Source organism: Thalia democratica, chromosome 2 (assembly GCF_965202585.1).
Source record: "Thalia democratica chromosome 2, ktThaDemo2.hap1.1, whole genome shotgun sequence".
Lineage (NCBI taxonomy): Eukaryota > Metazoa > Chordata > Thaliacea > Salpida > Salpidae > Thalia > Thalia democratica.
Window position 1 is genome coordinate 41,019,543 of NC_139166.1, and position 27,187 is coordinate 41,046,729.

General features: G+C 24.8%; 1 protein-coding gene and 1 pseudogene across 2 annotated transcripts in view; one reads left to right on the forward strand and one right to left on the reverse strand.

The window, feature by feature from the left end:
- The window catches only part of LOC145830214 (uncharacterized), a 40,490-nt gene extending 13,500 nt beyond the window's left edge, over positions 1–26,990 (forward strand). Inside the window, exons 7-23 of one of the 2 annotated variants that reach the window (XM_082938142.1) lie at positions 192–323; positions 465–569; positions 626–718; positions 1,077–1,274; positions 1,858–1,951; positions 2,154–2,335; positions 3,119–3,264; positions 3,707–3,794; positions 3,994–4,096; positions 4,540–4,694; positions 5,230–5,413; positions 8,690–8,929; positions 10,295–10,383; positions 11,244–11,376; positions 20,162–20,231; positions 24,926–25,016; positions 26,501–26,990. In XM_082938142.1, the coding sequence (XP_082794268.1) occupies positions 192–323; positions 465–569; positions 626–718; positions 1,077–1,274; positions 1,858–1,951; positions 2,154–2,335; positions 3,119–3,264; positions 3,707–3,794; positions 3,994–4,096; positions 4,540–4,694; positions 5,230–5,413; positions 8,690–8,929; positions 10,295–10,383; positions 11,244–11,376; positions 20,162–20,231; positions 24,926–25,016; positions 26,501–26,627 (2,230 nt within the window). In that variant the 3' untranslated portion in view covers positions 26,628–26,990. Of the gene's footprint in view, positions 1–191; positions 324–464; positions 570–625; positions 719–1,076; positions 1,275–1,857; positions 1,952–2,153; positions 2,336–3,118; positions 3,265–3,706; positions 3,795–3,993; positions 4,097–4,539; positions 4,695–5,229; positions 5,414–8,689; positions 8,930–10,294; positions 10,384–11,243; positions 11,377–17,588; positions 18,174–20,161; positions 20,232–24,925; positions 25,017–26,500 lie in introns of those variants that run through there. The other variant, XM_082938143.1, reaches the window with a different exon arrangement.
- Positions 18,487–19,273, reverse strand: LOC145830189 (uncharacterized; annotated as a pseudogene).
- Positions 26,991–27,187: the final 197 nt, after the last annotated feature.

Sequence of the window (27,187 nt, forward strand, 5' to 3'; positions counted from 1 at the left end):
TTTTAATAATAAAAACGTTTACAAAGAGTAAACATATGTCATTCATTTGTTCACCATCTGAAAGTTTAAACAACACACTGATGGGTAAAAATAACTTGTGTTAGAGTCTATAAAAAAAACAGTCGTAAAAAACAACCTTTTGCTTTTTTTAATTCCTATTAATTCTTTTTAATACAAAATTATAACATTAGATACACGTGTGATTGTTCATCTGGATTCACTGGATTAGATTGTGATATGGAAATAGATGAATGCTCCTCATCACCATGTTTAAACGAAGGAGCGTGCAAAGATAAATTGAATGGTTTTGAGTGTAACTGCAAGTTTGTTTTTTGTTATATAAAGAAATCACTATAGAAATAACAATATACCAGCTAAATTTTTCAGATATAGTTTTTTGAAATGCGGCTTTTGATAATTTTAAATTGTTATAGTACATTTTTTTTATAAAAATATTCTTCAAGGCGTGGTACAGAAGGGATTTTATGTGAATTAGACGTACACGAGTGTGCTAGCTCTCCGTGTTTAAACGGCGGAAAATGTACTGAACCAGTATATGGAAAATACGAGTAAGATATTAAGTTATTTAAAAAAAAATAAAAACCAACATGTAATATTTGCTTAGATGCAGTTGTTCGAGAGGATTTGAAGGGACAAATTGTGAGCAAAACCGAAATGATTGTAGAAGAGACTCTTGTAAAAATGGAGGCACATGCGTGTTTGTTATTAAAATTAGAAGCAATGTTTTGTACATACAGTATTAAAACTTACACTAAACATTAACTTTTTAATTGACACTAAACATTAAAAAAAGTTCTTTATATAGTTGTTTTATACTTATTATTAGTAATTTTCAAAAAAAAGTATTGTCTAGTATTTATTTTACCAAAATTTATAGAAATGTATTAAAATATTTGGTAAATAAAAATTATAAATTTTTAGACATAATATAGTAATTAAATTTAAATATAATTTTTGTAAATTAAAAAAAAGTACAATTTTGTAAATTAAATTTAAGAACTTGTTGAAGTGTGAGAAAAAAAAAAGTAATTAACAGTCTTATACTTGTTTTGCAGTGATGGAATTAATAGTTTTACATGTCTATGTAAACCAGGATATACTGGAAAAAATTGTCAAACTGACATAGACGAGTGTGGAAGTACGCCTTGCCTAAATGGTGGAACTTGTAGGGACTTAGTAGCCAATTATGAATGCACTTGTAAAAAGGGTTGGGAAGGTGTCCATTGTGAAAAAGAAATACAAGAGTGCATGAGGTTGTTGTCGTTAGAAGCTGTTTTTTGACATAATTTTTTTTTTCAAAAACAGCAACTTATTAATTCAATTCGTAAACCAATTTATAATTTATGTATAAAAAAATTAAAGTTAAATATTAGAAAGATTTGATAAATGTTTATTAAAAAGAGTTGCTCTTAATAATTTCAAAGGTTTTTAAGAGAAGTTATAAAATTTTTATTAGTATTACTTTTTTTTTTATTATATTGATGCAAATGAGATAGTAGCTCATTCGTTTTTAAAACCTTTAAATGTTTTTATCATTTATGTTGTTTAAAGGACATTTAGAAAATATTATTTATTAACAAAACATATAATTAAACTAAATACAAAAAAATACCTTTTTATGTGCTAGTCAATCTCGTTATTGAAAATTATAGAACTTTCAAGATATAACTGCAAATCTTATTAGGTAATTAATCTAAAATCAAAGAACTTTTTTTTTCTATTTTATGTAAAAAAAAACATAGAAGTTGGCTGATATAGAAGTTATACTTGTTATAAGTCATATTTAAAATTAGCTTACATTTCTACAAAACCTGGAAGTTTTTTTTTATTTTTCAGTCAGCCATGTTGGAACGGTGGGACATGTGTTGAAGATAAAGTAGGGTCTTATAAATGCTACTGCAGAGAAGGATTTTCTGGAGAAATGTGTGAGGTTCAATAACGAAATAAAAAGGATAAATTTATTAATAAACTTAGTAACTAAAAAAACCTTTATATATAACAACATATATTATATAAATCATAGTTATTAATATTTTTTAAAAGAGTTCTGATTTGAAAACTTTTGATTACATTATACAAGTAAAAAACTTTTATAAGTATGATATACCAATCAAATCTGGTGTACTTTATAGAATGGAATTAGTGGTTGTTCAAAAGAACCATGTTTAAATGGGGGATATTGCGAAGAAAACGTTTTAGGATTTACTTGCTGGTGTCCTCAAGGTTACAATGGTAGAATATGCGAAAACAATATTGATGAGTGTATATTGAAACCTTGTTACAATGGAGGAACGTGTGTTGATGGGAACAGCACGTTTGTCCTATACTTTAATGACATTATTCTAATTTACATAAAGTATAGCAATAATAGTGAAAAATATTTAACACCAAAATTTTACTTCATATTAAAAAGAGTGATTTTAAAAATGGGTTATTAACTTAAAAACTGTTAACTGGCGAAATGTCTTTAAATAAATAAAGTTAAACAGAAGTAGTTTTATGTAATTTCTCCTTGTCTGATTGTAACACTTCAACAGTGTTCTTCTCTGTCGAAAGCGGTTTTCTTTCTTTCTTTTCTCTCAAACTATTCAAACCACTTAATTTCAGTAACGCGCTTGTTTTGGTGGGTTAGTTTTTAGTGTCTTAGTTGATATCACGTCTATTTCCTGAAAATTGTTTATTGAAAAGTGTTCGCATCGTACACTTGTACAAATGTTATACTTCCAAATATAATTATAAGGCTTCAGGTAAAACTTTTTAAATTTATACTACTCTAAACGAATCTTTTTTGTGTATCTAAGTTTAACTATTATAAAAAATATGTTTGCTAAGTAAGAAATACTAAATGCATTAAAAATGTATAGCAGGGGACGGCAAACTTTAGACCGCGGTCAAAAATCTTTGATGTTAATAATTAGTATTAGATAAATATTAATTTGTTTTTACCTCTATTTGTTGCTATATTAGTAGTCAATAGTACCAATATGATGATTTTTTTCGTTTCATATAGTGTAAAAATTGAGAAAATTTTGTACATTTTTTGCCGACATTTGATATATAGTTTAAGGTTAAGATTAATCATCAATACACTTTTTAGGTTTACTTGTGAATGTAAAGAAGGTTTTGAGGGTTTTAGGTGTGAAATAAACATAAATGAGTGCACAAGTACACCTTGCAAACACGGAAGTGTATGTATTGATGGTATCAACTCGGTTCAGTGTGTTTGCTCATCTGGGTATGAAGGTTTAAAACATTAATGTTTTAAGTTTTTTATTTATTTTCATACCGTTTAAACTTCAAAAATCAAATAACTATGTATCACTTTGTTTTTCGACATTTTTGTAACGAAAGTTTCAGTCAAAAAGTATATGATAACAATAAAAACTTTAATAAGTTTACTTTTAAAAACATAATTTTTGATAATTTATACAAAAAAATATATGTTCAAATAGTAACTAATAAAGTTGACTTTTGACATTAAGTATTTAAAAGTTTTTACAGATATAAAGTTTGAGTAAAAACAACTAAAAATAAAACTGTTAATATTTTTAACGACAGAACTTTTAAATTTTTATGGTATGTTATTTAGAGTATTTTAATTTTGATAGTTTTCTTTGATAAGATATGAAACAAAATTTTTAATGTCTTCCTAATCATTTTTTCATGTTGATTTATTAAATTCTAGGTCAATTTTGTGAAAATAATGTCGACGAATGTGCATCTAACCCATGTTTAAACGAAGCAACATGCTTAAATCTTAACAATTCGTTTAGGTAAATATTTTTTAAAAATAGGGTTTTTTATTACTAAGATTTTCGAAGTTCTTTTTAAGAGAGTTTTAGTATTAGATCATTAGAAATTAGATAAAATTTATAAATTTATAAACTGTGCCATAGTATACTTTAAAAAATCAATGTTTTCAAAGAAATAACTATGTTTATTTTTAAACTTTGTTTACTATCCCATGACAAGTTGTCAATGTACGGAAAACTACGGAGGTGATAGATGCCAGAATTTAAAATCACGATGTACAGAAAATTTTTGTGCTGGTGGAGGAAAATGCATTGATAACGGTGTAAGTTTTTATAAATAAATTTATTACTTTAAACGTTACTACAGTAGTTTCTATAAATGTTTAAATAGATAAAATGACATTATTAGTTTTTATTTGAATGAGAACTTAAACTAATAAAACATAAAAGTTTCTATTATAACACTTTAAAAGTGATACTTTATAAAATAATAAATTTGAACATAGAATAAATGAAGTTTAATATCATTATTATTAATAGTTAACTATGTTTGTATTATGTTAAACAAAGTAGTGTACACTTACTTAACTTATTTAATGTTGTTTTTTAGTTACTAAATGGTCTTTTATATAGCAAGTAAGATTTGCATCACATCTAATAAAAAAACCTAGAGTCGCCTCTGACACTTAGTTGTTTTTGAAAAACAACTTTTATGGTAATTTTTTGTATAAGTAAAGCTTTATAAGCTTTTATTACAATTCTGCAGGAAAAAGCTAGTTGTGAATGTCTGAAAGGTTTTGAAGGAACGTTTTGTGAAATTAACATAGATGATTGTAAAGAAATACAATGTAAAAATGGAGGAAGCTGTGTTGACCTCATTAATAGTTTTATGTGTAACTGCCCAAATGGATTCGCTGGAGTGTTAGTTTTAAAGTGTTTAATTAATTCATGTTTAATTAGGGTGTCTATTTATTTTTTTATATCTTAATTTAATAAACTTACTTAGTTTTTTAAGCTTTATGAATATCTTAAAACTATTTCTATTGAAATAAAACATTTATTGTGTTCAAACTTGTATTCCTTTAAAGTTATTTTTGAATAAGGCATCACAACATTCGTACAACATCTGGGTTGACTTTTTTATCACAACTTTTTCTATGACGAATTATAGTATAAAACACAAACTACTACTCAAATCAGTATTTCATAAATTTAGTCTATTTTTATTTTTTGACTTTGGAAAAACTATCTTCAAGACTTAAACCAGTAAATAACAAAGTTTTTGTTTTTCATATTATAAATTTTGAAGCTTAATAAAAATGCTTTAAAGACGTTTGTCATCAAAACTTTGTTTTAAAATAAATAATAGATTATTTATAGTTTATTTAGATATAATAGTATATGTTATAAACAACTTAAATAACTCAATTAAACTGACATATAGTAATATTTATAGATATTGTGAAGATTTTGCATCAACTACCAAAAATCAAGCAGAATTATTACTTACAGTTTTATTGCCTATGTTGCTTTTCTTTTTATTTGCTACGGTGGTTTTTGTTGTGCTGATTTTATATATAAGAGGGTTAAAGAAAGGTTTAGAGGATGAAAATATTGCTCTGAATCATATGAATAAGCTGGTAATGATACTTTATACAATATTTTTAGTTTTATAATTTACTAGATAAACAAAAAAAACTATACATGTCTTTTAAAAAAATAGCACCGAAAATAAAAACTTAGTTTAACAAAAAAAAACTAGTAATAAAAGCTGACGATATGTTATGTTTAAATATCATGGTTTGTATTTTTAAATCTAAAAAAACATTTTTACGAAAACGATTGGTTTTTGTTAAGTTAAAAAACTGGTCTAAAGCTTTTTTAAAACAACTAATTTTAGTTTTAAAATAATATTTATGCCATCAAACTTTTTTTCTGCTTTTTTGAATAATAAGACAGCTTTGTGGTAAAACTTAAAAAAAAACTTAATAAGATTTATGTACAACTATTTTTACGCTTTTTTTTTTAACGCTTTCTTTTATAACTTGGAACTTACTTGGTACCAGATCTGTAAAACCTTAGTCTACTTCCACTGCCTTGTGGATGCTTTTAGTTAATTTAAGGCTTTGAAAAGTAAACCGTAGAAAAGCTGCTACTGAGACAGTTTATTGGAAAGGAACAGTCAGTAACTACATACTTGCTCGTTATTGCAATTCCTGCTTAATACCCTTTTATATGATATTAAAGTCAAAGGTTAAAGGAGAGTTGTTGTGCTATAAGACATGTATGATGTTGAAATCATAACTTTGTATAAAAATTAGGTTTCTAAGTCGGAACAAACAACCACAAGGAGTTTTTTTTGAATTGTTAATAAATTTTCTGCACAAATATTTCTTTCTCGACTTTAGAATCTGGATTATAGAGTATATCCCAAGTCGCAATGTAAATTTAGTAAACTTTCTACCATCGGTTTTATTTTCCCTATACCACATCTGCAGTAAGGTTGCAATGAGCAAAATTTGCTTATTTTTATCGCTTTCATTCGACTTTACCAAAGCTTTTGGTCTACTAGTAAATAGGGCAGGACGGATATTGTTGAAGATGTCATGTTTTCTAAGTCACTTTAACGTTGTGAAGTCTTTTAACTCAAACACAAAGGCAACCGTTCAAAATAATGGCATCAATTCTTATTCATTAAAATTTAAAGATGGCTAAAAACGGCTGCGTACTTTCTCAAACTCTTTACGGAATTTTTTTAATGCTGTAAAAGCGCGGTTTTGGATCTTCAACTATAGAAGTTGAGCTCCAAACTAAAACTGATGCTTGTCTTTTCACCTTGCAAGTCTGTGGTCAAAGCAAAAGGTGAAAAACTTCATAGGACGTGAACTTTATTTTATTGATGATGCTGAAGTCGTATCTTAACCTGCTAAATATATTCAGACACTTCTGAGTCAATTATTTACTACATACTCAGATTTCGGCCTTACCATTAGCTTTAAAAACATTTAAGTCCAATGAACAGATGTTTGGCTATCAGTTAGAATTATTAGCTATGACATCGAAATGTGAAAAAAATTTTGTATACCTTTGCTTAAGTGTTGCGTGAATACTTGCGGAAAATCTAACGTTTACTGTACTTTTGTATACAGTACTGTATGGTAGCAAAACTTCGACCTTGTTGAATGTCTACCATATAGCAACTACGATCCTTCCGTCGTATCTTGAGAATCGGTTGGCAACAAAAGATCAACAACGAAAAAATTCTAATAAGTACTGGTTTCATCACTATGTGGTTTACCCTCAGCCAACGCAGGATTCGCTGGTTAGGTTATATTTTAAGGATAGGCAAAGAGGAATTCTAAAGTCTCTACTGTATAGCGAGTTGGTCGTTGGCAGACACAACTGCAGTCGGGCAACACTACATTTTAAGGACGTCTGCAAGCTTGACCTAAAGAACTTGAATGTCAGAAATGGTAATTGGTAGAGCTCGCTAATTATCACGACATTTAACGATCTAATATCTAAAAAGTGCTGAAAGAGAGATAGAAGCAGCACTTTAAAAAACGGGAAAGACAAAGAAAGAAGAATCAAAACAATTCTGTTTTAGTTTATCTACGATATTTTATTTGTAATTTTGTTACATCACTATGTTTTTCATCGTTTGTAGCGTTTTTTTTTTTGAAAATATTTAATCTTTTGAGCACAACGCGATGGCCAATTTCGTCTGATAACGGTCTTGAAACTTGTTATTGTTATTATTATATTACTATTTCTTCCATATGTTTTTTAGTTATTATTTTTATCATTATTGTTTTATTCACAAATATTATTAATTTAGACTGTCTGAAAGTACTAACAAAATTTAAATACATAGAAATAAGTTGATAAAAAGTTCTATTTCTTTCAAATAGATTATGATAATATTTGCATCTTATCAGGTTTTTTTTACTCAAACTAATAAAATTTAATGGTTCGATTAAAATCAATATAACCTATATAACTGCAAGCGCCATATAAGAGATATGCAGTTTTTGCACTACTTTATTTTGTTGCAGTTTTTTTTTTGTATTTATTTTAACTTTTGTTTCAAATTGTTACTTTTATACTCTTTTATAAGTAGTCTTTTTTTTAACAAAAGGTCTCCGGTTATTCAGTATGCTTTTTTATTCAAGATGTCTTTTAAACTACTATGACTGATTTACTGAACGCTTATATTTTTATGTAGGTCTGCAATTGTTATTTATGTCTTACACGCGTGAAAAACAAAATTAAACAATCCCACACAAAATAACTAACATTTACAACAAATTTATTCATGACAAATTTTGGTGATATGCATCTAATCATATGTACAAAACTATAAAATAAACGCAGGTTGCAAGAGATAATATAGTTTGAACTCTAAAATAGGTATAAAAACATTATACATAAAACTTACAAAATTTGAAAACTAAAACTAATTTTAACTCCGTAATTGTATACTTTTTACCAATTTTTATTTAATTTTAGAGTTCAGAGTATTAACTACATATTAACTTCACAAAACCAAAATAATAACAATTCATCATTTAAGGTAGATTTCAAAGGCTTTCCCGTATGTCAAACGAATTTAAAAGGCAGAGATAAGAGTAAAAAACAAGATAAAAAACGCATACTAAATAGTTATGAAGTTAAAACTATCAAAACATTGATAACTATAAGGAAATTTATTATTTAACAAATTAAAAATAATTTATTTGTTGTTTTGTTTTCAATTTTGAATGTCAAATCTTTATGAAGATTATTAACTACTTATATAACTTTTTGGTTGTTTGTGTAGCATTTTATTAGCTGCATAATGTATAAATTCAAATCTCTATGAGATTACGTATAAAAGTACATTTAGTTCTATTGAATAACTAACTTTTTTTTTGCAGAACGATGATTTCAACTCAACAAGTAATGATATGAGTCTTGCAAAAGACAAAGGAAAAAGTCAGCGACAAAGTCATCTGTATGGGTCAAAGCAACCCGTATTGATACTGGCTAATAACAATTTAACGACAGGAAATCGGCAATCAAGAAACTCTTATTCATACAGTGAACACCAAAGGAAAATAAATAAGCCTTTGCATGCTTCAGAAGATAATTTTAATACTTTGTCTACTGGTTATAAGGTTTTATAATAATAAAAAAGTCTTTTTTTTCAATTATTAAATTGTGTGGTTTCAAAGTAAACAACACACCTTAAAATTTAATTCACTATTTTTTTTTTACAAGGGCATATTTAATAACATTGCGTTAGCTTTTAATAAGTTACCACAGAAAATATATTAATAGTTAAATAAAAAAATGTTATTTTTGTCTATTCTAGTAAATAAAAAAAATTGTTTTCATCTATGTTATCATCTATATTATCCTAAAACAATATATCATATTCAAAAACTTTAGATTTATTTCTTTAAGTTTAAAGATAGTAAGATTAATTTTTAAAAGTTAACAAACTTTTAATAAAAATTATTTTTTTTTACACTGACTATGAACCAAAAGCATTACTGACTATCAAAGATAATTTAATTGTAATTAGTAACTCCTAAAAGTTTTAATATAACTAAGCACTAAAACTAAAATGGTTTAGAAAAATCTTGACGTAACTTATTATAATAAACTAGTTAAAGTAGTTCATGAAATCAAGTACTGCTTAATTAGCATAAGTATTGAAAAAGTAAACTTGTATAAGGTTCCGATGCGTTCTACTTAAAAATAAAACAACAAGTATAGTTAGTAAATTTTAATGAACAAATATAACTCATAAGTTTGTAGCGGTTAAAAACTGATAATGTTACATTGAAGGTTGTTATAAGTCTAAGTTTACATGTATATGCTTCTAGTTTATATTTAAGTTTACATGATTTGTTGTAGTATTAACTTGTTGAATTTTTTAGGCCTTTGAATATTTTTAAAAGTTTATTATTATATTTAAAAAATGATTGCTAGGTAATAAAGATATTTATATTACCTTTGTAACTTTACCTATCACATAGGGACCTTTAAGCTGTATGTGTCTTATCAATACATTACAACAAGTTGAAATATTTTTTTTATATTATGTGCAACTTGCATAGTTTTTAAAGTTAATTCACCTTATTAAGTCCTAACTATGGCCAGTCTGGAAAAACAATACTGACAAAAACTAGTTTCACGTAGTTTTTAGCACATGAAAGTTGTGTTTGTTGTTCTTACAATTTTTATAATGTTTTTTATTTATTTATACTTATTTAGAAAATATATGATATATAATTAATATTTAAGTCCTGCAATTGTGACTTTAAGTGGTAAAACTAATTACTTTTTTAGATATACAAAAACCTCCATAACAATTACTTGAAATGTTTAAATACAAAACTAGTAATTTAGATATAGAATACAGGCTTTATTAACATGTTTGTTTAGCTTTGATAAGATAGAATAAAAACACGGTAAACCTACGATAACTAATTTTAATAAAATCTTAAAATAATAAAATAAAACAATTTTTGCAGCAACCTCAAATGATAAATGGTTCTAAAAAACATCATAGTCGAAGTTATCAAAACAAAGAAATCGAAAACTACGAAAATTTACATTCAAGGTAACAAAAAACTTAACTTTGAGTTATAAAATATCTTTGTGGTTTTCAGTAGAGTATCAGCTTTCTATTATTTGTTTATGATATATTTTTTAATTAATTTAATTTTTTATTAACAATTTCTCACTTTTTGTTAGAGCAAAGTGAAAAGTGAATTTATATGCATTTAGACGTTTTATACACGAGCGTTTTCTTTTAAATTGCCGCTGGTAGCAATTTTCCGATCCTTACTATAAAATTTGTTCTTATAATTTAAAAATGTATCTACCCAACTTAAAAAATAGCTATGAAAAAATACCTAGTAACTTATACAATAATGACCAACTTTTTTGATCCTTAAATGTTTTTGTGGGTAATAGAATCATTATAATCTGTTTTTTTTTATGATTTACTAATCACTGAACTTTTAGTACTTGTTTTTCATTTATTATGAAGAAGCCATAAAAAAAGCTTAATAGTGTTCAACTGTAAACAAACTTTCAAGTAGAATATAGGCTAGGTTTGAAATTATCTAAATAAAATAGCGATTCAGAGTTTCAAAAAAGAATTAAAACTAATGCATCATGAAATGTTCTCCTAGCGTAATTTGAGTTATACTAGCTCTAAAGTTTTTAAAAAAAACTACACGCTTGATATCAAAGCTAGAAATAGATTAATTTTATATCTGGTTAGTAATTTGCGATTGAGAATAATAAAAAACTTAAATATTAAACTTAAAGTTTATTTAAAGTAATTACTGAAACTTAAACTAAAAGATTAGTTTATTTGTTTAAGTTATTTGGTTTTAATACAAAATTAAAAGTTAAAAGTAAAGTTATCAAATACAAAAGAAATACATTATTAGTAAAACATTTTCTCACTAGTTACCCAATTGGTAAAAGAAAATCTAAAAACTTTGGTCACCCTATAAGAAGGTCATCATTGAAACCATCTGACAAACAGCTTTCAGAAAAATATATAAAAGAAATGAATGAAAAAAATAAAAGAAGAAAATCTGTAAGATTTTAATTGTTATATAATAATTAAGTACTTTCTTTTTAATATTGTAACCTATAAATAAACATAAAAAATTAAAAATATAGTCAATTTTTTTTTGTTAGCTTTAAGAATACTTTAAATAAATTTTGAAAAACTTTTTTGATTGCACTTCTATTTGTAACGTCATGCATAAAAATTTACTTATTAATGATATTTTATAATTAAAATCGAAACTAAAAAAGTTTGTTTGAAAATCGTAGTATCTTTTTCAAAATTCTGCACTTATTAAAACTTATGATTTTATCTGTTCTAGTTTAGTATACAAAATAATAATATCTATCAGTACCTAACAAGCTGTTTGAATTACGTTGGTTGTTACCACAATTTTGATATGACGTAAATTAAGGGCTTTTAAACACTGTAATTTTTTTTAATTTAGACCGTCAAATGTTTAACTTTTACGAGTTAAGGTCCAAAAAGTTGAAGTTTTTGAACATCTTGATTTAGTTGAATTTTATCTGTAACGGCTCTGTTTTGAAAAAGAGCTAGTAGTCAATGTCAAAACGAGAAAATATTCTAGCAAGTATGTCGGAGAACTGTGTATTTTAGTAATCGCAAGAAATTTCTAATAAGTTAAGTATTTTGAAAAATATTTTCATGCATTCTAATTTAATTGATAATGTTGCTATTGATAATGTTTACTTGTTTAGTAGTACTTTCTCCTAACTCTTTTTAAAAACAGAGCCGTTATAGATTAAGTTTAAATAAATCAAGCTGTTCTTAAACTTCTATTTTTCAACCTTAACTCGTGCATAAATGTAAGTATTGGAAATTGTCGCATTAAATTTAGCATGTACATCAACATGAAGTAGTTTTAAGGAAAACCGAAAGTTCTACTATTTACTATTAACTTACTGTTTCTTTTAGTACAAAATAATAAGCAAAAATAATTAGTAACTGTGTAAGATAGAATGGTAATATATTTTTATAAAATGTTATATATTAAGTACAACACTTTTATCATACCAATTTGTGTACTTGTTTTAAAAGTGTCTATGCAAACTTAAAAAATAATAATAAAAAAGGAGTTGTATAAAATAAAAACTTTTTTAAGTTCAAAATATACAGTTGGATTTAAAATTTAAGGTATGATAAAACCAGATCTTCTTCTTGGAAATCACAGGGTTACCACTCTGTGAAGCATAAATAAAATCCTAGAAGTTTTTTAAGGCATGCCTAAGTTTCTACAAACTAGTAAGAGTCAAGTCAACCTAAGTATATTGGTAAAGATATTATTTTTCATTAGTCGACCTTTAGAGTTTACTGTTAAAGACAAGCTTTATTGATAGTTGAACTCTACTTCTTTTATTTATGTTAATACTGAGCAGTATAACTTATTACTTATATGTCATTTTTGAGTCGCAATTTACTTACAAAACTGACATGAGTATAATTAACACGTCCTAACTAGCCTAAACTTTGTGTAAAAAAGAAATTAAAGTAGCCTTAATAAGTCTGCATTTTTAACTAGCTTGTGTAAAGCCTTAAGTGAGTTACACCCCAAAGTTATATGTGTTTCTAAAATCATGTTTTGTTCTTATTCTATAAAACATACTTTCAATATACTTTAATTTTTTTAGTTAAAATTAAAGCAACTTTTTTGCTAAATTTTAACTGATAGATTTTAAGTTATTTATCAAAAAATTATGGGTATAATAATTGAAATTTTTATTTATTAGTAGTATCAGTTTGCTTTAACTGTTTTACTTAAGACGTTTTTCAATAGTAAATAGAGAGCACCACAAGTTCAAAAAAATTGGCTACTTCATGACTATAACTTTTATGATATCTGAATCACTTTATATACTATAAAAGCTAAACAAAGTGTACTTGCTTTTCTTACATGTATCTTATTTTCAATAAAAAAAATAACCTCACCTTTAATGATTCTTTAGAAATTGGGAGGTATAAACTGAGTTTTAAATGACAAAAAATAAGAAAGTTATCTTTTGAAAAGTGTTAATAATACCTTTATTCGTTTTAATTAATAGTTTATTGAAAAAAAAGCGAAAAAAACAAAAATTTTTGCTCAAAAATGTTTTGGTTCAATGACCTGGATAGCAAAAAGACCTCTCGGTCATCGAGTTGCATACCCAAACTTAATCAAAATTATAAAGAGCTAAAAATGAAAAAAAAAAAAATTAAACTCTAAAACGAAAAGCTCTATGAAAAGTGACACTATTAAACTTTACAACATTAAATATCTTTCTTAAACAAAAATAAACTAAAAAAAAAAGAATTTTCCAAAAAAAATAAAGAATTTTTACACACACATATATCAACATTATATACACATAAATATATATCTAACTTTACGTTAAAAGGTTAAGTTTTTATCTGAAGTTTCAATTTTAAAATTAATCCAGAACTTTGCAAATAAATTACCCTTTTATATGATTTGAAAGAGAAAAATATATATATTAAGTTATTTCCTTAGTTTTGTGTGTGTTTAAGAATTTCGACTCTACTACCAACTTAATTTAACTTATCAAAAAATAAGTAACAGTAAAATATAACTATAACATTAAAAAAAATAAAAATAACGTAAAACTGCAATATTCAAACAAAGTAAAATAAAGCTGTATCCATAAAAAAAAATTGCTTAAACTAGATAAAAAGTATAGAATAAATATATCATTTTAATTAAGTATTTTGTGCTAAAAAGGTTCCTTTTTTGATAATTTAAGTTGAAAAATAAAAATATTTCACATTTGAATAGCTACATAAACTATTGTAAATTTTTTTTTAGAATTTTAAAGAAGTGATTTTTATAAGAATTGAACTTAACTTTTATAAATAAAAATATGAAAATACGTATTAGGTAAAAAAAAAAAACAATAATAATTTTAACAACAATGATATTAACAACAACAAATTTCTTTCCACTAATTCAATCAAAAAAAAAAAAAAACTCTTTTCTCTTTGAAAAACTTGTCTAAGTCTTAACTGAAATAATAGAAAGAAAACAACATTTGTAAACATAAAAAAGAATAATTTTGCTTTGCTCAAGAATAGCTTTTTCTTTAACATAAATTTGCTTGAAACAGTTATCTCAGCTTGATTTTTAAATACTTTATTTTCTGCTAAAATATAAACATCTATAACTATTCTTTTTACATTTTCATGCAATAAAAAAAAATATATATAATAATAAAGTATATATTAAAAAGTTTGTAAGCAGAAAAAAGATTTAAAAAAAAAAGTTTGTAAGTATTCTGAACTTAATTCAAAAAGGTAATCTTAAAGAATAGTTATAAAAATAACTGGACAGAAAATGCTAAAATCTCAACTAAACCAATGTTAATGTAACCAAACAAATCTAATTTCCAACAAAATAATTAAAAAAAAAAAAAAATTGGATATTAAATGAATTATTAAATAATAATCTTTAACTGCAATCTTAGAAATAATTAAATAGAAAATGCTAAAATCCAGACTAAACCAATGTTACTGTGACCAAACATATCAACTTTCAGACAAAAAAAAACTAAAATATAAAAAAATTAATAAAAAAAAAAAAAAAAAATTAATTAATAATTAATAAAAATTTGGATATTAAATGACAAGTACTATTAACTCCTTAAACAAAGTAAATAGGGAGTAGGAATGATCACTAATGACCTTGAAAATTACTATTTAAAAGATAACTTTTAAGTTCATGCTGGAACTTTCCTAAATGACTTATACTTTTTAAACTTAATGGTAACTTAGTCCACAACTTACTACCTTGGAAGGATAGTGATTTATGACCTATTTTGCTGTTGAATCTAGGTAGGAAAAAATTTGTTTCTGAAGACCTGGTATGATAATTATGTACATTTTTTACACTTTTATAGTAATTTTTAAAGTTATCTGGTAACAAATTGTTGTTAAACTTAAACATAAAAAGACCTAATTCATATAAATACAGACTCTCAACATTTAATATTTTTTTCTGAGATTTTAATTCTCTTACACTGTCATCATATTTCTTATAATGTATGCATCTAAGAGCTCTGTTTATGAGAACATTAATATCATTTATACATTTTTTATTTGCTCTTCCCCAGCACAACAAGCCATATATAACATTGCTCATAAGCAAAGAATTAAAAATCAAATATAATGCGTTTTCATTTAAGAAGTGTCTGGTTTTATATAATATACTCAATGTTTTTTGTAATTTTGTTTTTATAGTTTCTATGTGTTCTGACCATTTTAAATTTCTGTCTATAATTATTCCCAAATATTTATAGCTATTTGTGTTTGATATAACTGTTTTACCTATTTTTACATTAGGATCTTTATTTTTCCAAAAAATATTTTTTGATTGATATAAAATCATGCTTCTGGTTTTATTAAGATTTAATTTAAGTTTGTTTTCCATAAGCCAATCTGATACCTTTTTAAGTTCTATGTTAAAATTTTTACTGTCATTTAGATATGTGTCTTTTGTATATGTTTTGTATAACATTGAGTCATCTGCAAAGTTGAGGATGTTAAGACCAGTGTTGTTCTGTAGGTCATTTATATGTATTAAGAATAACAACGGTCCTAATACTGACCCCTGTGGAACCCCAATTTCACATTTTTCACAGGTTGACTCATATCCTCCAAAGATAACAAATTGTTTCCTTCCATCTAGATATTAGCTGATTAGCAGATGCATATTTCCTCTCACTCCATAACTTTCCAATTTCCTTAGTAAAATATTTCTAGCTACACTGTCAAACGCTTTACTTAAATCCAAAAAGACTGCACAAACTGCGTTTCCTTTATCAAAATTGGACATAACCCCTTCAACAAATTCAGACAAAGCCAAAGTGGTGGAATGATTTTGTTGAAAGCCAAACTGAGAATTGTTTAAAACATTATTTTTAGAAAAAAAACTGTACAGGCGACCATAGATTACTTTTTCGATTATTTTATTTAAATTAGATAAAAGTGAAATGGGTCTATAATTTCCTGGTAAAGTTTTTAATCCAGTTAAATAATAATTAAATAATTAATAATAATAAATAATTAATAATAATAATAATAAATAAAAAATAATGTAATTAAATAGTTTTTAGGCTACTTGGATAAACACCTTCATAAAATGCTTGGTTAATTAATTTGCTTTGTAATGGGGATATAAGATTGATTACTTTCTTAAGGATCTTTACAGATATACAATCTTCACCACTGGCTTTGTTTGGATCTAAACTCTTGATAGTATTAAATACTTCAGTTTCTGTTACATCTAACCAAAAGAAACTGTTACTAACATTTTTTATTTTATTAGCTGAGTTCAGAGTATCCCTTTTTTTGTACAGGTCTGTAAGCCAATATTTGCAAAATGAGTATTTAATTTATCAACTATTTCAACTGGTTTGGTATAAGAATTTTCATTTATATCTAGCTGGTGTGGAAATTGGTTTTCTTGTTTTTTTCTATGGGTTATACTATTTATTATTCTCCAAATTTTGGATGTATTTTTTTCAGAGATTTTAAGCTTGTTTTCATAGTATGCCTTTTTTGATATTGTTTTAATTTTTGTAAGTTTGTTTCTGTATTTTTTGTATTCTTGAACTTTAATTGGATCATTAAAATTATCTTTGCAGATATTTTTGTATAATTTATTTTTTTTGTTTTATGGATTTCAATATTGCTTTAGTTATTCAAGGTTTTGATTTCAATTTTAGTTTAGCTTTAGATAATTTTTTATTTGGAACATTTTTGTAAGTTAAATCTTTAATTTTTCTTATTAGGTTATTAAATTTTGTATCAATAGAACTTTCAGATTGAATTAAATTGTTAGTTTCATGTATGCTAAAAATAAGTGAAGCATCTGCTAAAAGTTTTTTGGTATTGATTTTTGAGAAGTCTTGAAAGTATTGGTTTTTATTTTTAAAATCATTTTTCATTAGGTTGCAATTTTTAAGTTTTATAAAAAGGGGAAAGTGGTCTAATATATCTGACATAAGCACTTGGCACTGTATAACTTTTTGTGGGGTTGAGCAATAAAAATGATCTATCAATGTACCTTCAGAATTATTAATTCTAGTTGGGACTTTGATGATATTTGTAAGACCAAATCCATTTATATGATTTATGTAATTTTTCACTGATGTAGCTTTATCATTTAAATAGTTAATATTAATATCTTTAAATATTAAAAAAATATCTTTATAATTATTTATATTTTCTAGGAAGAAATCTGAGAAATTTTTACTGAATTCAGGAATCGAAGCATTAGGGTGACGGTATATAATTCCTACTAAAATATTTTTAACATTTTTACTATTAACTCCTACTGATATTTCTAGCCATATAGATTCATAACTAACACATATAAAATTTAAGTCTTTTCTGATTGAGTACATTATTGAATTTTTGACATCAACACCAACGCCTCCTGAGTTTGACATTGAATTTACACAATGAAAATTGTAACCAGTTAATGACAAAAAATTTGTGTCAGTATTTTTATTAATTTTAGTTTCACTGATTCCTATTATATCAGGTATGATTTTATATGAAAACATTAATTCCTCTAGCTTAGATTTATTTTTATTCAAACTTCTTATATTTATGTGTAAAAAACTTAAACTGCCCTTAAAATCTTTATCTAATATATTTTCAAAATCATCTGAACAGGAATACTGAGTTTTTGTAACAATAGGTCCAGTCTGGGTATTAAATTTTTTATTTGAAATGCTATTATTTATCACAAAAAGTTCATTGTTATTAACTTGACTAAATAAAAAAATAATTTTACAAAAACAACTGTTATTATTACAAATTTTGCAATTATAACTACAAATATTACTTAAGTTGAGGTTTTTTAGTTCTTTATTACTTAAAAAACTAAAAGGTATTTCCTGTACTAAACAATTAAAACAAAAAAAAGGTTCATTAGATTTACTTAGAGAAACAAATTGGGAACTAGAAATTTTACAACATTTAAAATGTGACCATTGGCCACATATTTCACAATATATACAGTTATTTTTTACAATTTTTTTACACACTAAACAAATATATACACTTTTATTAACAGACATTAAACTACTAAAATGTTTCTAAGCAAAATAACAAAGTTCTCAATTAAGAAGCTAGGTTATCTAAGTCTGAAATATTTCTTACCGTAACTGTATCTGATCCCTCTTATTTTCTTAGATAAACTGTTCCATTTGTAGTCCAAAGAAACTTCCAGTTGTTAGTTTTTCTATAACAGTTTGCCATATAGAATAATTGTTTATTTTTGGGAGTAAGATTTTCATTTATGTACACGTTTTTAATACTATCATCTAATGAACTAATTTTAGCTTTAGCAAAATTCTTTTTATTACTATATATGTAATTTCTTTTATTAATATTTTTGAATCTAACTAAAATAGAACTTTTTATTACTTGATTTTTATTATCTTTTTTAACTAGTTGTCTTGCTGACTCAATATCTTCCTCACACAACAGAGGGTCAACTTTTTTCATGACCTTCATTGCAACATCAACTACATTTTCATTCTTCATAAAAGGCACTCCACTGATTTCGACATTCCTACTTTTTAAATTTCTTTCAATGTAGTCAAGTTGTAGGCTTGAATTACTGACCTCCTTCTTCATTTCTTTCAATTGAACATTTAATCTCTCATTGTCTAACTTAACAAATTTTACCTCCTTGATATTTTCATTCTCTTTTTTTACATCTTCAAACTGATTGTTTAAAAAAATAAGTGACTTTTTCATGGAGTCTATTACCTCTGCCTGATTTGCCAAGTTTCCCTTAATTTCCTGCATTTCATTAAGAAGTGCATTAGTTGATTTTTTTTGAACTTCAGTTAATTTTTCTTTCATCTTCTTTAATGTTGAGCAATTCACTTTCTCAGTCATTTTAATTAAATTAGTGTTTTAAGTTATAAACTACCACTTTATGGAATTAAATATAAAAACTAGCAAGAAAAATTAAAGTAAATAATTGAAAAAGTGTAAATTGAAGTTTAAAAACAATTAAGCATTAAAATTCAAAATAAAGTATAGTTGCAATCAAAAGTTACTTAAGCATAAATTAGCTGAGTAAAACTTTAGTTGCTTTAACTTTTTGTAATTTCTTATTGTTTTATTATTACTTGTTAAACATCTAATATTCTGTTAAGATGTACATCATTTACTTTTAATAGTCTTAGTAAGGCTTTTAATATTAAAATCTTTCAGATTTTTAAAGGCTTATAATAGTTGCATATGCTTAAAAATAAATATTACAAGATATAAAAAACAGTGATGATTAAGCAAAAAGTAAAAAAAGATTAAAAGATGTCAAAAAAAATTGTAATGTTAAACAAAGTTAAAGAAAAGGACTGTACGGCTTAAGTCGAAATATGAAGTACCAACTTGATGAGAAACCTGAAGTCTTTTTTTTACTATTTATTTTACTGATACTGTTGTTAAAAACTAATTAAAGCAGTAAAATAAAACTAGCTAATTAGATTATGAACGTAGAACGTTTTAATTTAACATTAAAACAATAATTTTTTTAGTTTTATTTTTTTGTTAAAGTTGTTTTTGTTTTAAGTCCTAGATATTAAACAAATATAATTTTCAAAATTGTATGCAATTGTTAAATAAATAATCATTAACGCATAGAGTTTTATCTTTATAAGCATTTAGAAGCTGACTTCTTCAATAAACTCTAAAATTTTATATATTCTAAAATATATGTAAGAACAGTATTTAATTTAGTTTTAAACATTTTGTATTAATTTTATTTTTCAAAAACTCTTAGATACGACCATCTGGAAGAAACTGCAACAATGAAAACGAAATAAATAAAGCTTTAGACTCTGATAGATCTGGTGAGTTTTTTTACTATACTAAAACTTTTTTTTTATCAAATAAAAGTTAAATCAGATATTAAACAACAAAACCACATCCTATCCTGGTTTGTTTTCTAAGTTTATTGAAAAAATCATTTTGCTCAGTGTTGAACACGTAAAGTATTTTCATAAACGAGACGCCGTATTAAATTGACAATCCGTGCTAAAATTTCGCTCCGTGCTAAAGTGTATTTCGATGCAAAGTGAAATTCAGTACTAAAATGACGCCGTGCTATAGTATACTTCCGTGCCAAAGTGGCGATTAGTGCAAAATTGTCGCTGTGTGGTTCTGACACTACCCTATTATCTGAACATATATTTTGTTAATTTTATTTTTACCATTTTTTTGTTGAATTTAATTACCAAGTTACGACTCTTAATTGAGATTAAAAGTGGTTTTGAATTAATTGGTATCAGAAATATTTATGTATATATATTTTTACTCGAACAAATTGTTTCCAGTGCATAATTTATTCAAAAAATATAACAAAAACATTTCATTTTTTGTTTATTTAAGTACTTTCAAGTAAGACTTATCAAAAATTTTATCATACTAAATTAAATTGAATTGAAACTGAAATAAATGTATGTTGTAGTTGAAACGTTAAAATTTAGAATATAAAATGATGTAATAATCAAGTGTAGACTTTTTAAAATTGAATAGATGCAAATACTAGACGACTTTGCTGTATTAATAAAACTTATTAGATTAAAATCAAACTAATTAAACATAATTTTTTGGTTCAAGGACCTGGATACGCAAAAAGACCTATCGGTCATCGAGTTGCATACCCAACTAAATTAAAATTATAATAAGCTACAAATGAAAAAAATTAAAAAAAATTAACAGTGATACTGAGAAAAATACTACTAAAATAGTTGCATACTATGAAAACATTCTAGAAAATTCTTATAAAAATACATCTAAAATTTGGAAAGTAATAAATAAATTCACTAATAGACAAAAAATTGACAGCCATTTTTCACATAGACTAGATGTGGATCAAAAATCTTTTACAAAACCAATAGATATAGTAAACAAACTTAACATTCATTTTTCTAACATCAAAAAGCAAACATAACGAAAAAAAATTAACCTACTAGGTTTTACTGACTATCTGAGAAATGTTAGTAATAGTTTTTTTTTTTGGTTTGATGTTACAGAAACTGAAGTATTTAATATCATTAAGAGTTTAGATCCAAACAAAGCCAGTGGTGAGGATAGTATATCTGTAAAGATCCTTAAGAAAGTTAACAATGTTATATCCCCAATACTAGGAAAATTTTATGAAGTATTTTATGAAGGTGTTTATCAAAGTAGCCTAAAAATTGCAAAATACCAATTTTAAATCAGGATTTAAAACATTACCAGGAAATTATACACTTCTTTCTGATTTAAATAAAATTATTGAAAAAGTAATCTTTAATCGCCTGTACAGTTTTTTTTATTTTCTAAAAGTAAAGTTTTAGATAATTCTCAGTTTAGATTAAGAGAGGGATGTTCCACTACTTTAGCTCTATCAGAATTCGTTGAAGGGGTTCTGTCAAATTTTGATAAAGGAATTGCAGTTTATGCAGTCTTTGGATTTAAGTAAGCATTTAATAATGTAGAAAGAAATATCTTACTAAGGAAATTGGAATGTCATGGTGTGGGAGGAAATATACATCTACTAACTAGTTCATATCTAGATGGAAGGAAACAGTTAATTAGTTTTGGAGGATATGAGTCAACCTGTGAAAAAAGTGAAGTTGGGGTACCACAACGCTCAGCGTTAGGGCTGTTATAATTCCTAATACATATAAGTAATTTATAGAATAAAACTAGTCTTAGTGTTTTCAACTTTTCAGATGATACAATGCTATACAAAACATTCACAAAAAGCACATACTTAAGTTATAGTAAAAGTTTTAATACAGAACTAAAAAAGGTATCAGATTGGCTTATGGAAAACAAACTTAAACTAAATTTTAACAAAACCAGAAGCATGATTCTACATCAATAAAAAAATAGATTTTGGAAAAATATAGATCTTAGTGTAAAAATAGGTAAAACAGTTATAACAAACACAAATAGCTATAAATATTTGGGAATAATTATAGACAGAAATTTAAAATGGTCAGAACAAATAGATTTATAATAACAAAGTAAAAAAAAATATTCGGTGTATAATATTAAAGAGACACTTCTTAAATGAAAAAGCATTATATTTGATCTTTATTTCTTTGCTTATGAGCAATGTTAGATATGGCTTGTTGTGCTGGGGAAGAGCAAATAAAAAATGTATAATTATATCAATGTTCTCATAAACAGAGCACTTAGATTCACACATAAAAAATATGATGATAGTGTAAGAGTATTAAAAACTCAGAGATAATTGTTAGGTGTTGTTAGTCTGTACCTATATAAACTAGATCTGTTTTTTTTAAGTTTAACAATTATTTTATACCAGCTAACTTTAATAATTACTTAAAAAATGTTAAAAATGTCCATAATTATCATACAAGGTCTTCAGAAACATATTTTTTCCTACCTAGATTCAACAGCAAATTGGGTCATAAATCGCTATCCTACCTAGGAAGTAAATTATAGTTTTAACTACCATAATGATTATAAAATATAAGTCATTTTGGAACATTCTAGGATGAACTTAAAAGTTGTCTATCAATTAGTAATTATCAAAGTCATCAGTGATCATTGCTACTCGTCTATTTACTTTTGTTTAATGAGTTAATAATACTTGTCATTTTATATCCAACTTTTTTTTTATTTATGTAGATTTATTCAAAAGTTGATTTGTTTGTTTACAATAACAGTGGTCTAGTCTAGTTGCAGTTTTTTCTATCTGATTATTCTTTAGATTACTTTTTAAGATTACTATTTTGAATTAAGTTCAGAAGATTTGCAAACTTTTTTTTTGTATTTTTAATTTATTTTTAGCATGTCAATGTAAAAATTAGTTGTGGATGTATATACTTAAAAATAAATTAAGTATTTAAATAATAAGTTGAGATAACTGTTTCAAGAAAACTTATGTTAAAAAGTCTTTTTTTATAAGGAAATCAAAAAAGTTTTCTTTTTTATGTTTGCAAATACTTTTTGCTTTCTATTATTACAATTTTAGATTTGTTTAAGTATTCAAAATATAAAAAAGTATATTTTAAAATAGAAGTAAATTTGTTGTTATTAATATTATTGTTTTTTGTTATTTTTTCTTATTAAAATCATAAATGTTATAGTAATTATCTTTATATTTTCATTTATAAAAGTTAATTTCAGTTCTGGTAGAATTCAATTCTTTAAAATTATTAAAAATTTATACAATAGTTAATTTATCTATTCAAATGTAAAATTATTTATACTATTCAAGTAGAATTACTATAAAAAAGAAAATTAACACTTTTAGCACAAAGTAGTAACAAATTTTAATGTAAAAATGTTTCAGCGCATTACTTTTTACCTTCTTTTAAGAAGTTGTAACCTACCATTCAAGTATTCACATGTTTGCTATTAGTATTGCTTATCTCCTTTTATAAGTTAATTTAAAATTATAGATGTTTTTTAGTTCTTATGCTGTTAGAAAAGTTTTTAAGTACTTTTGTAAACACAAAATTCTGTGAATTTTCGTTTAGATGTATATTCTTTAATTTCGTTTAATTGATTGTTTTATTACTAAAGATTTAAATATTTAGATGGTAAAAAAATTGTACGTAATAGCTCGTAAGAAAGTTTATAAGCATGTGGTTTACGAATCGATAACCGAAAGGTTCCTTTGTACACGAGGTCCTTAGATCAAACTTTTCGAGCGCATTTTTTTAATCGTGCAATAAAAAATAATAATATTTTTAAATTATCTAAAGTTTAAACATTTTTATATTCGTGAGAAATTTTAGACAGTTATGTAGTAGAAAGTTATGTAATTTTCTAAAATGTATTATTAAAAGCTACGACACAAAATACTCTAATATTGAACAAAAAATCGTGCAACCCCACTGAAAAAAGTCTAGACACGCTCCTGAATTATAATACATATGCTTTATGGCAGCTATTCTATAGAGTTTTTAATAATGTGTATTTTGAAAACCTAAAACTAGCGTACGTATTAATTTGTTATATTACTAGTATTTAAAATTTTCATTTCAAAAAACAACTTATTTGTTAATTTTTTTATAAAAATGTACACAGTTTAGAACAAATTAGTTGTTAATTAATGTTTACTAGAACAGTGACGTATAAAATATGTTTATTTTTCTAATGTCAAAATTAACTTCTAAAATAATTAAATTTTTAATGCATTATTTTTCGTTTTAAACTGTATAAAGTTCTAAGAACTATAAATTTTAATTTAGTGAATAAAAAGTTTTTGTCTGATTAATTAAAAGAGAAACATTGTAAAATTGTGTCGTCAGTTATTTTATATTTGTCTTATTAAGCTTTTTTTAAACTTTTATTCTTAACTGTTTTGTTTGTAAAAACTTAGTATACAAAATACTGAAAATAAATTTCTTTTTTATTTACTTTGGTAAAAAACTAAAACTTTGATTACTATAATTATTTACATAAAAAAAAACCTTTTAACAGGTTTATACATAGACGACTAAACAAAACTATGTATATAACTAAAATATAAGTATTTTATTAAATATTTTAATTAAAAACGGTTATAACATTAAAGCTCAGCGAAACAGTACTAGAATGATAGATCTTGAAGAAAAGCCTGAAGAGAACTTGAATGATTATAATGGCACAACAAGAAGAAATTCAAGGTAAATTTATTCATTTCTATAAAAAAGTATATCTATTTATCATTTAATTAGTTTTTAACGTTCTGCTGCTGTGTTTAAAACACGATTATTAGTCTAATATTATATTTCTGTTTTAAGCAATAATACAACAAATGAAAAAGCATATCTTTTAAGTTTTCGTCAGTTTGATACAAAATTTGTTATATCAAAAAACTAAAAGATTATGTTTACGTTATATAAAATTTAGATACACAAAAAAAAAAAGTTTAAAACAAAACAAAAAATATATAATAAAATATATTGATTTAAATACAACCAAAACTGCTTAGTTTGGTAGAATCTGTTTCAAAAACTGAACTAGATTCGCTTACGGCAAAGTCAATAAAAAATTGTTTATTTAAAAAATATCAAGTCTAGTATAGTCATAGTGCTTTGTACAACTACGACTGTTAATTTCAGCTTCTCACAATTATTATTATTATTGTTATTATTATTATTGTGTTTTAAGTTGAAACAAACTTATAATGTGAAACCAAAAGCATTACAAGTACTGTAGCTACAAAATCTAGGCGCTTCTGATTGGCAAAAATATGACTTTTGTTTATTTTGAATTTTAACAACTTTTTTTAAATCGATTTGATATATACCTGAGTTAGGGTAAGGGTTTAGACTAAAAGTTTAGGGTAAAATAGGTTAGGGATAGGGGGTTTGATCTTATTAATGCACTGTAATATTATTGTGTTATCTCAAAAGCTTAAAATTACGAATTAAAACAATTCTAAAATTGTATTACTGTAGCCAATTCTTCATTATTTTCAGAAAGTTTACTAACTATTTTAACTTGCTTTTGTTGAAAGAAAACTTTGAAAAGTGTTGAAAACATGAATGTAAAGACTTATTTTGTTATACACCTTACTTATTATTTTTGTTGATTTCTTTTTTTTTCACTATATATTGTTTTTTATTCAATTTTTATAAGTTACGAAATAACCTATGTCCTTACAAATTTTATATAACTTAAAACAAAAAAATATACTATAACTTGGATAATGAAACTTTAGTTGTTTTTTGTTGTTGGTGAAAGAACAGAAAATTTGTAAGTCATTAAAAAGTTGTACTATTTATCGTTGTCTATTAGTTTTGTTTAAAAAATACTTTAAAACAATTTTACAATGACTCGTTATTTCAATAACAATTATAACTTACTCTTGTTGTTTTTTTTTTTGATTATTTTTTTTCTGCAAAAGATATTTTAAAATAAAATAAGTTTTAGAAATTTATTTAGAATTTAATCACACATTGTTAATCGTGTCATTCTATTTACTTTGTTAAAAAACTATGTGAAAAGTTTTTTATACTTAATTTTAATTTAGTTATTATTGTAACAAATTCACTGAAACCATGTTGATAAGTTACTAACTTAAAAATAACACAGTATTTTTTTACCTAAGACTCAATCAACAAAATGTTAAAGTTTTATATCAAAAATTTTATTTTCTTTACAGACCATCAGTTCACGTTCCGATGCAAAACCCAAATAGACGAGTTTCAACTTACAATTTGTCAAGACGTTCATACGCTCAACCCCAACTACATGCTAACAATCTCGCTACTGTTCCTATACCAGAATGAGAATTGGAAATAATAAATTTTATGAATAATCAAGTTTTTTGTTACCCATTCGTCATATTGATGAAAACATAAACAAATGTTCATTTTTTTAATGTAAACTTTAGAGTAAGGTCAAAAAAAGTTGTAGAATTAATTATTGTAATTTATTTAATATAACATTAGTGCCTAATTAAAAGTACTTTTTGTAACTTTGCAAGCTTGTTCATTGAGTTTTATGAAAAACTTGTATTTTTTGTTTAAGTAAATAACTTTTTAGTAATGAAAATTTCAGTTTTCAGAAATGGTGATATAGCTTTCCATTTTCATAATACTGGATTCTTTTTCGTAGTTATAAGTTATATATCATTTTCTACTCATATAATTATGCTGACAATATTTGTAAAAAGTTGAAATAAAAAGCTTAAGAGTTTAAGTTTACTTAAGCTACATTCGTTTAAGTATTACAATATATATATATCTTTATAGCCTTGACTGTTTTGTCGTAATTTTTTTTTACTGATTTTTAAGTTTGTTTGCTTTTTTGTATGTTTGATTTGTTTATTTAAATTTAACGAAGAAAA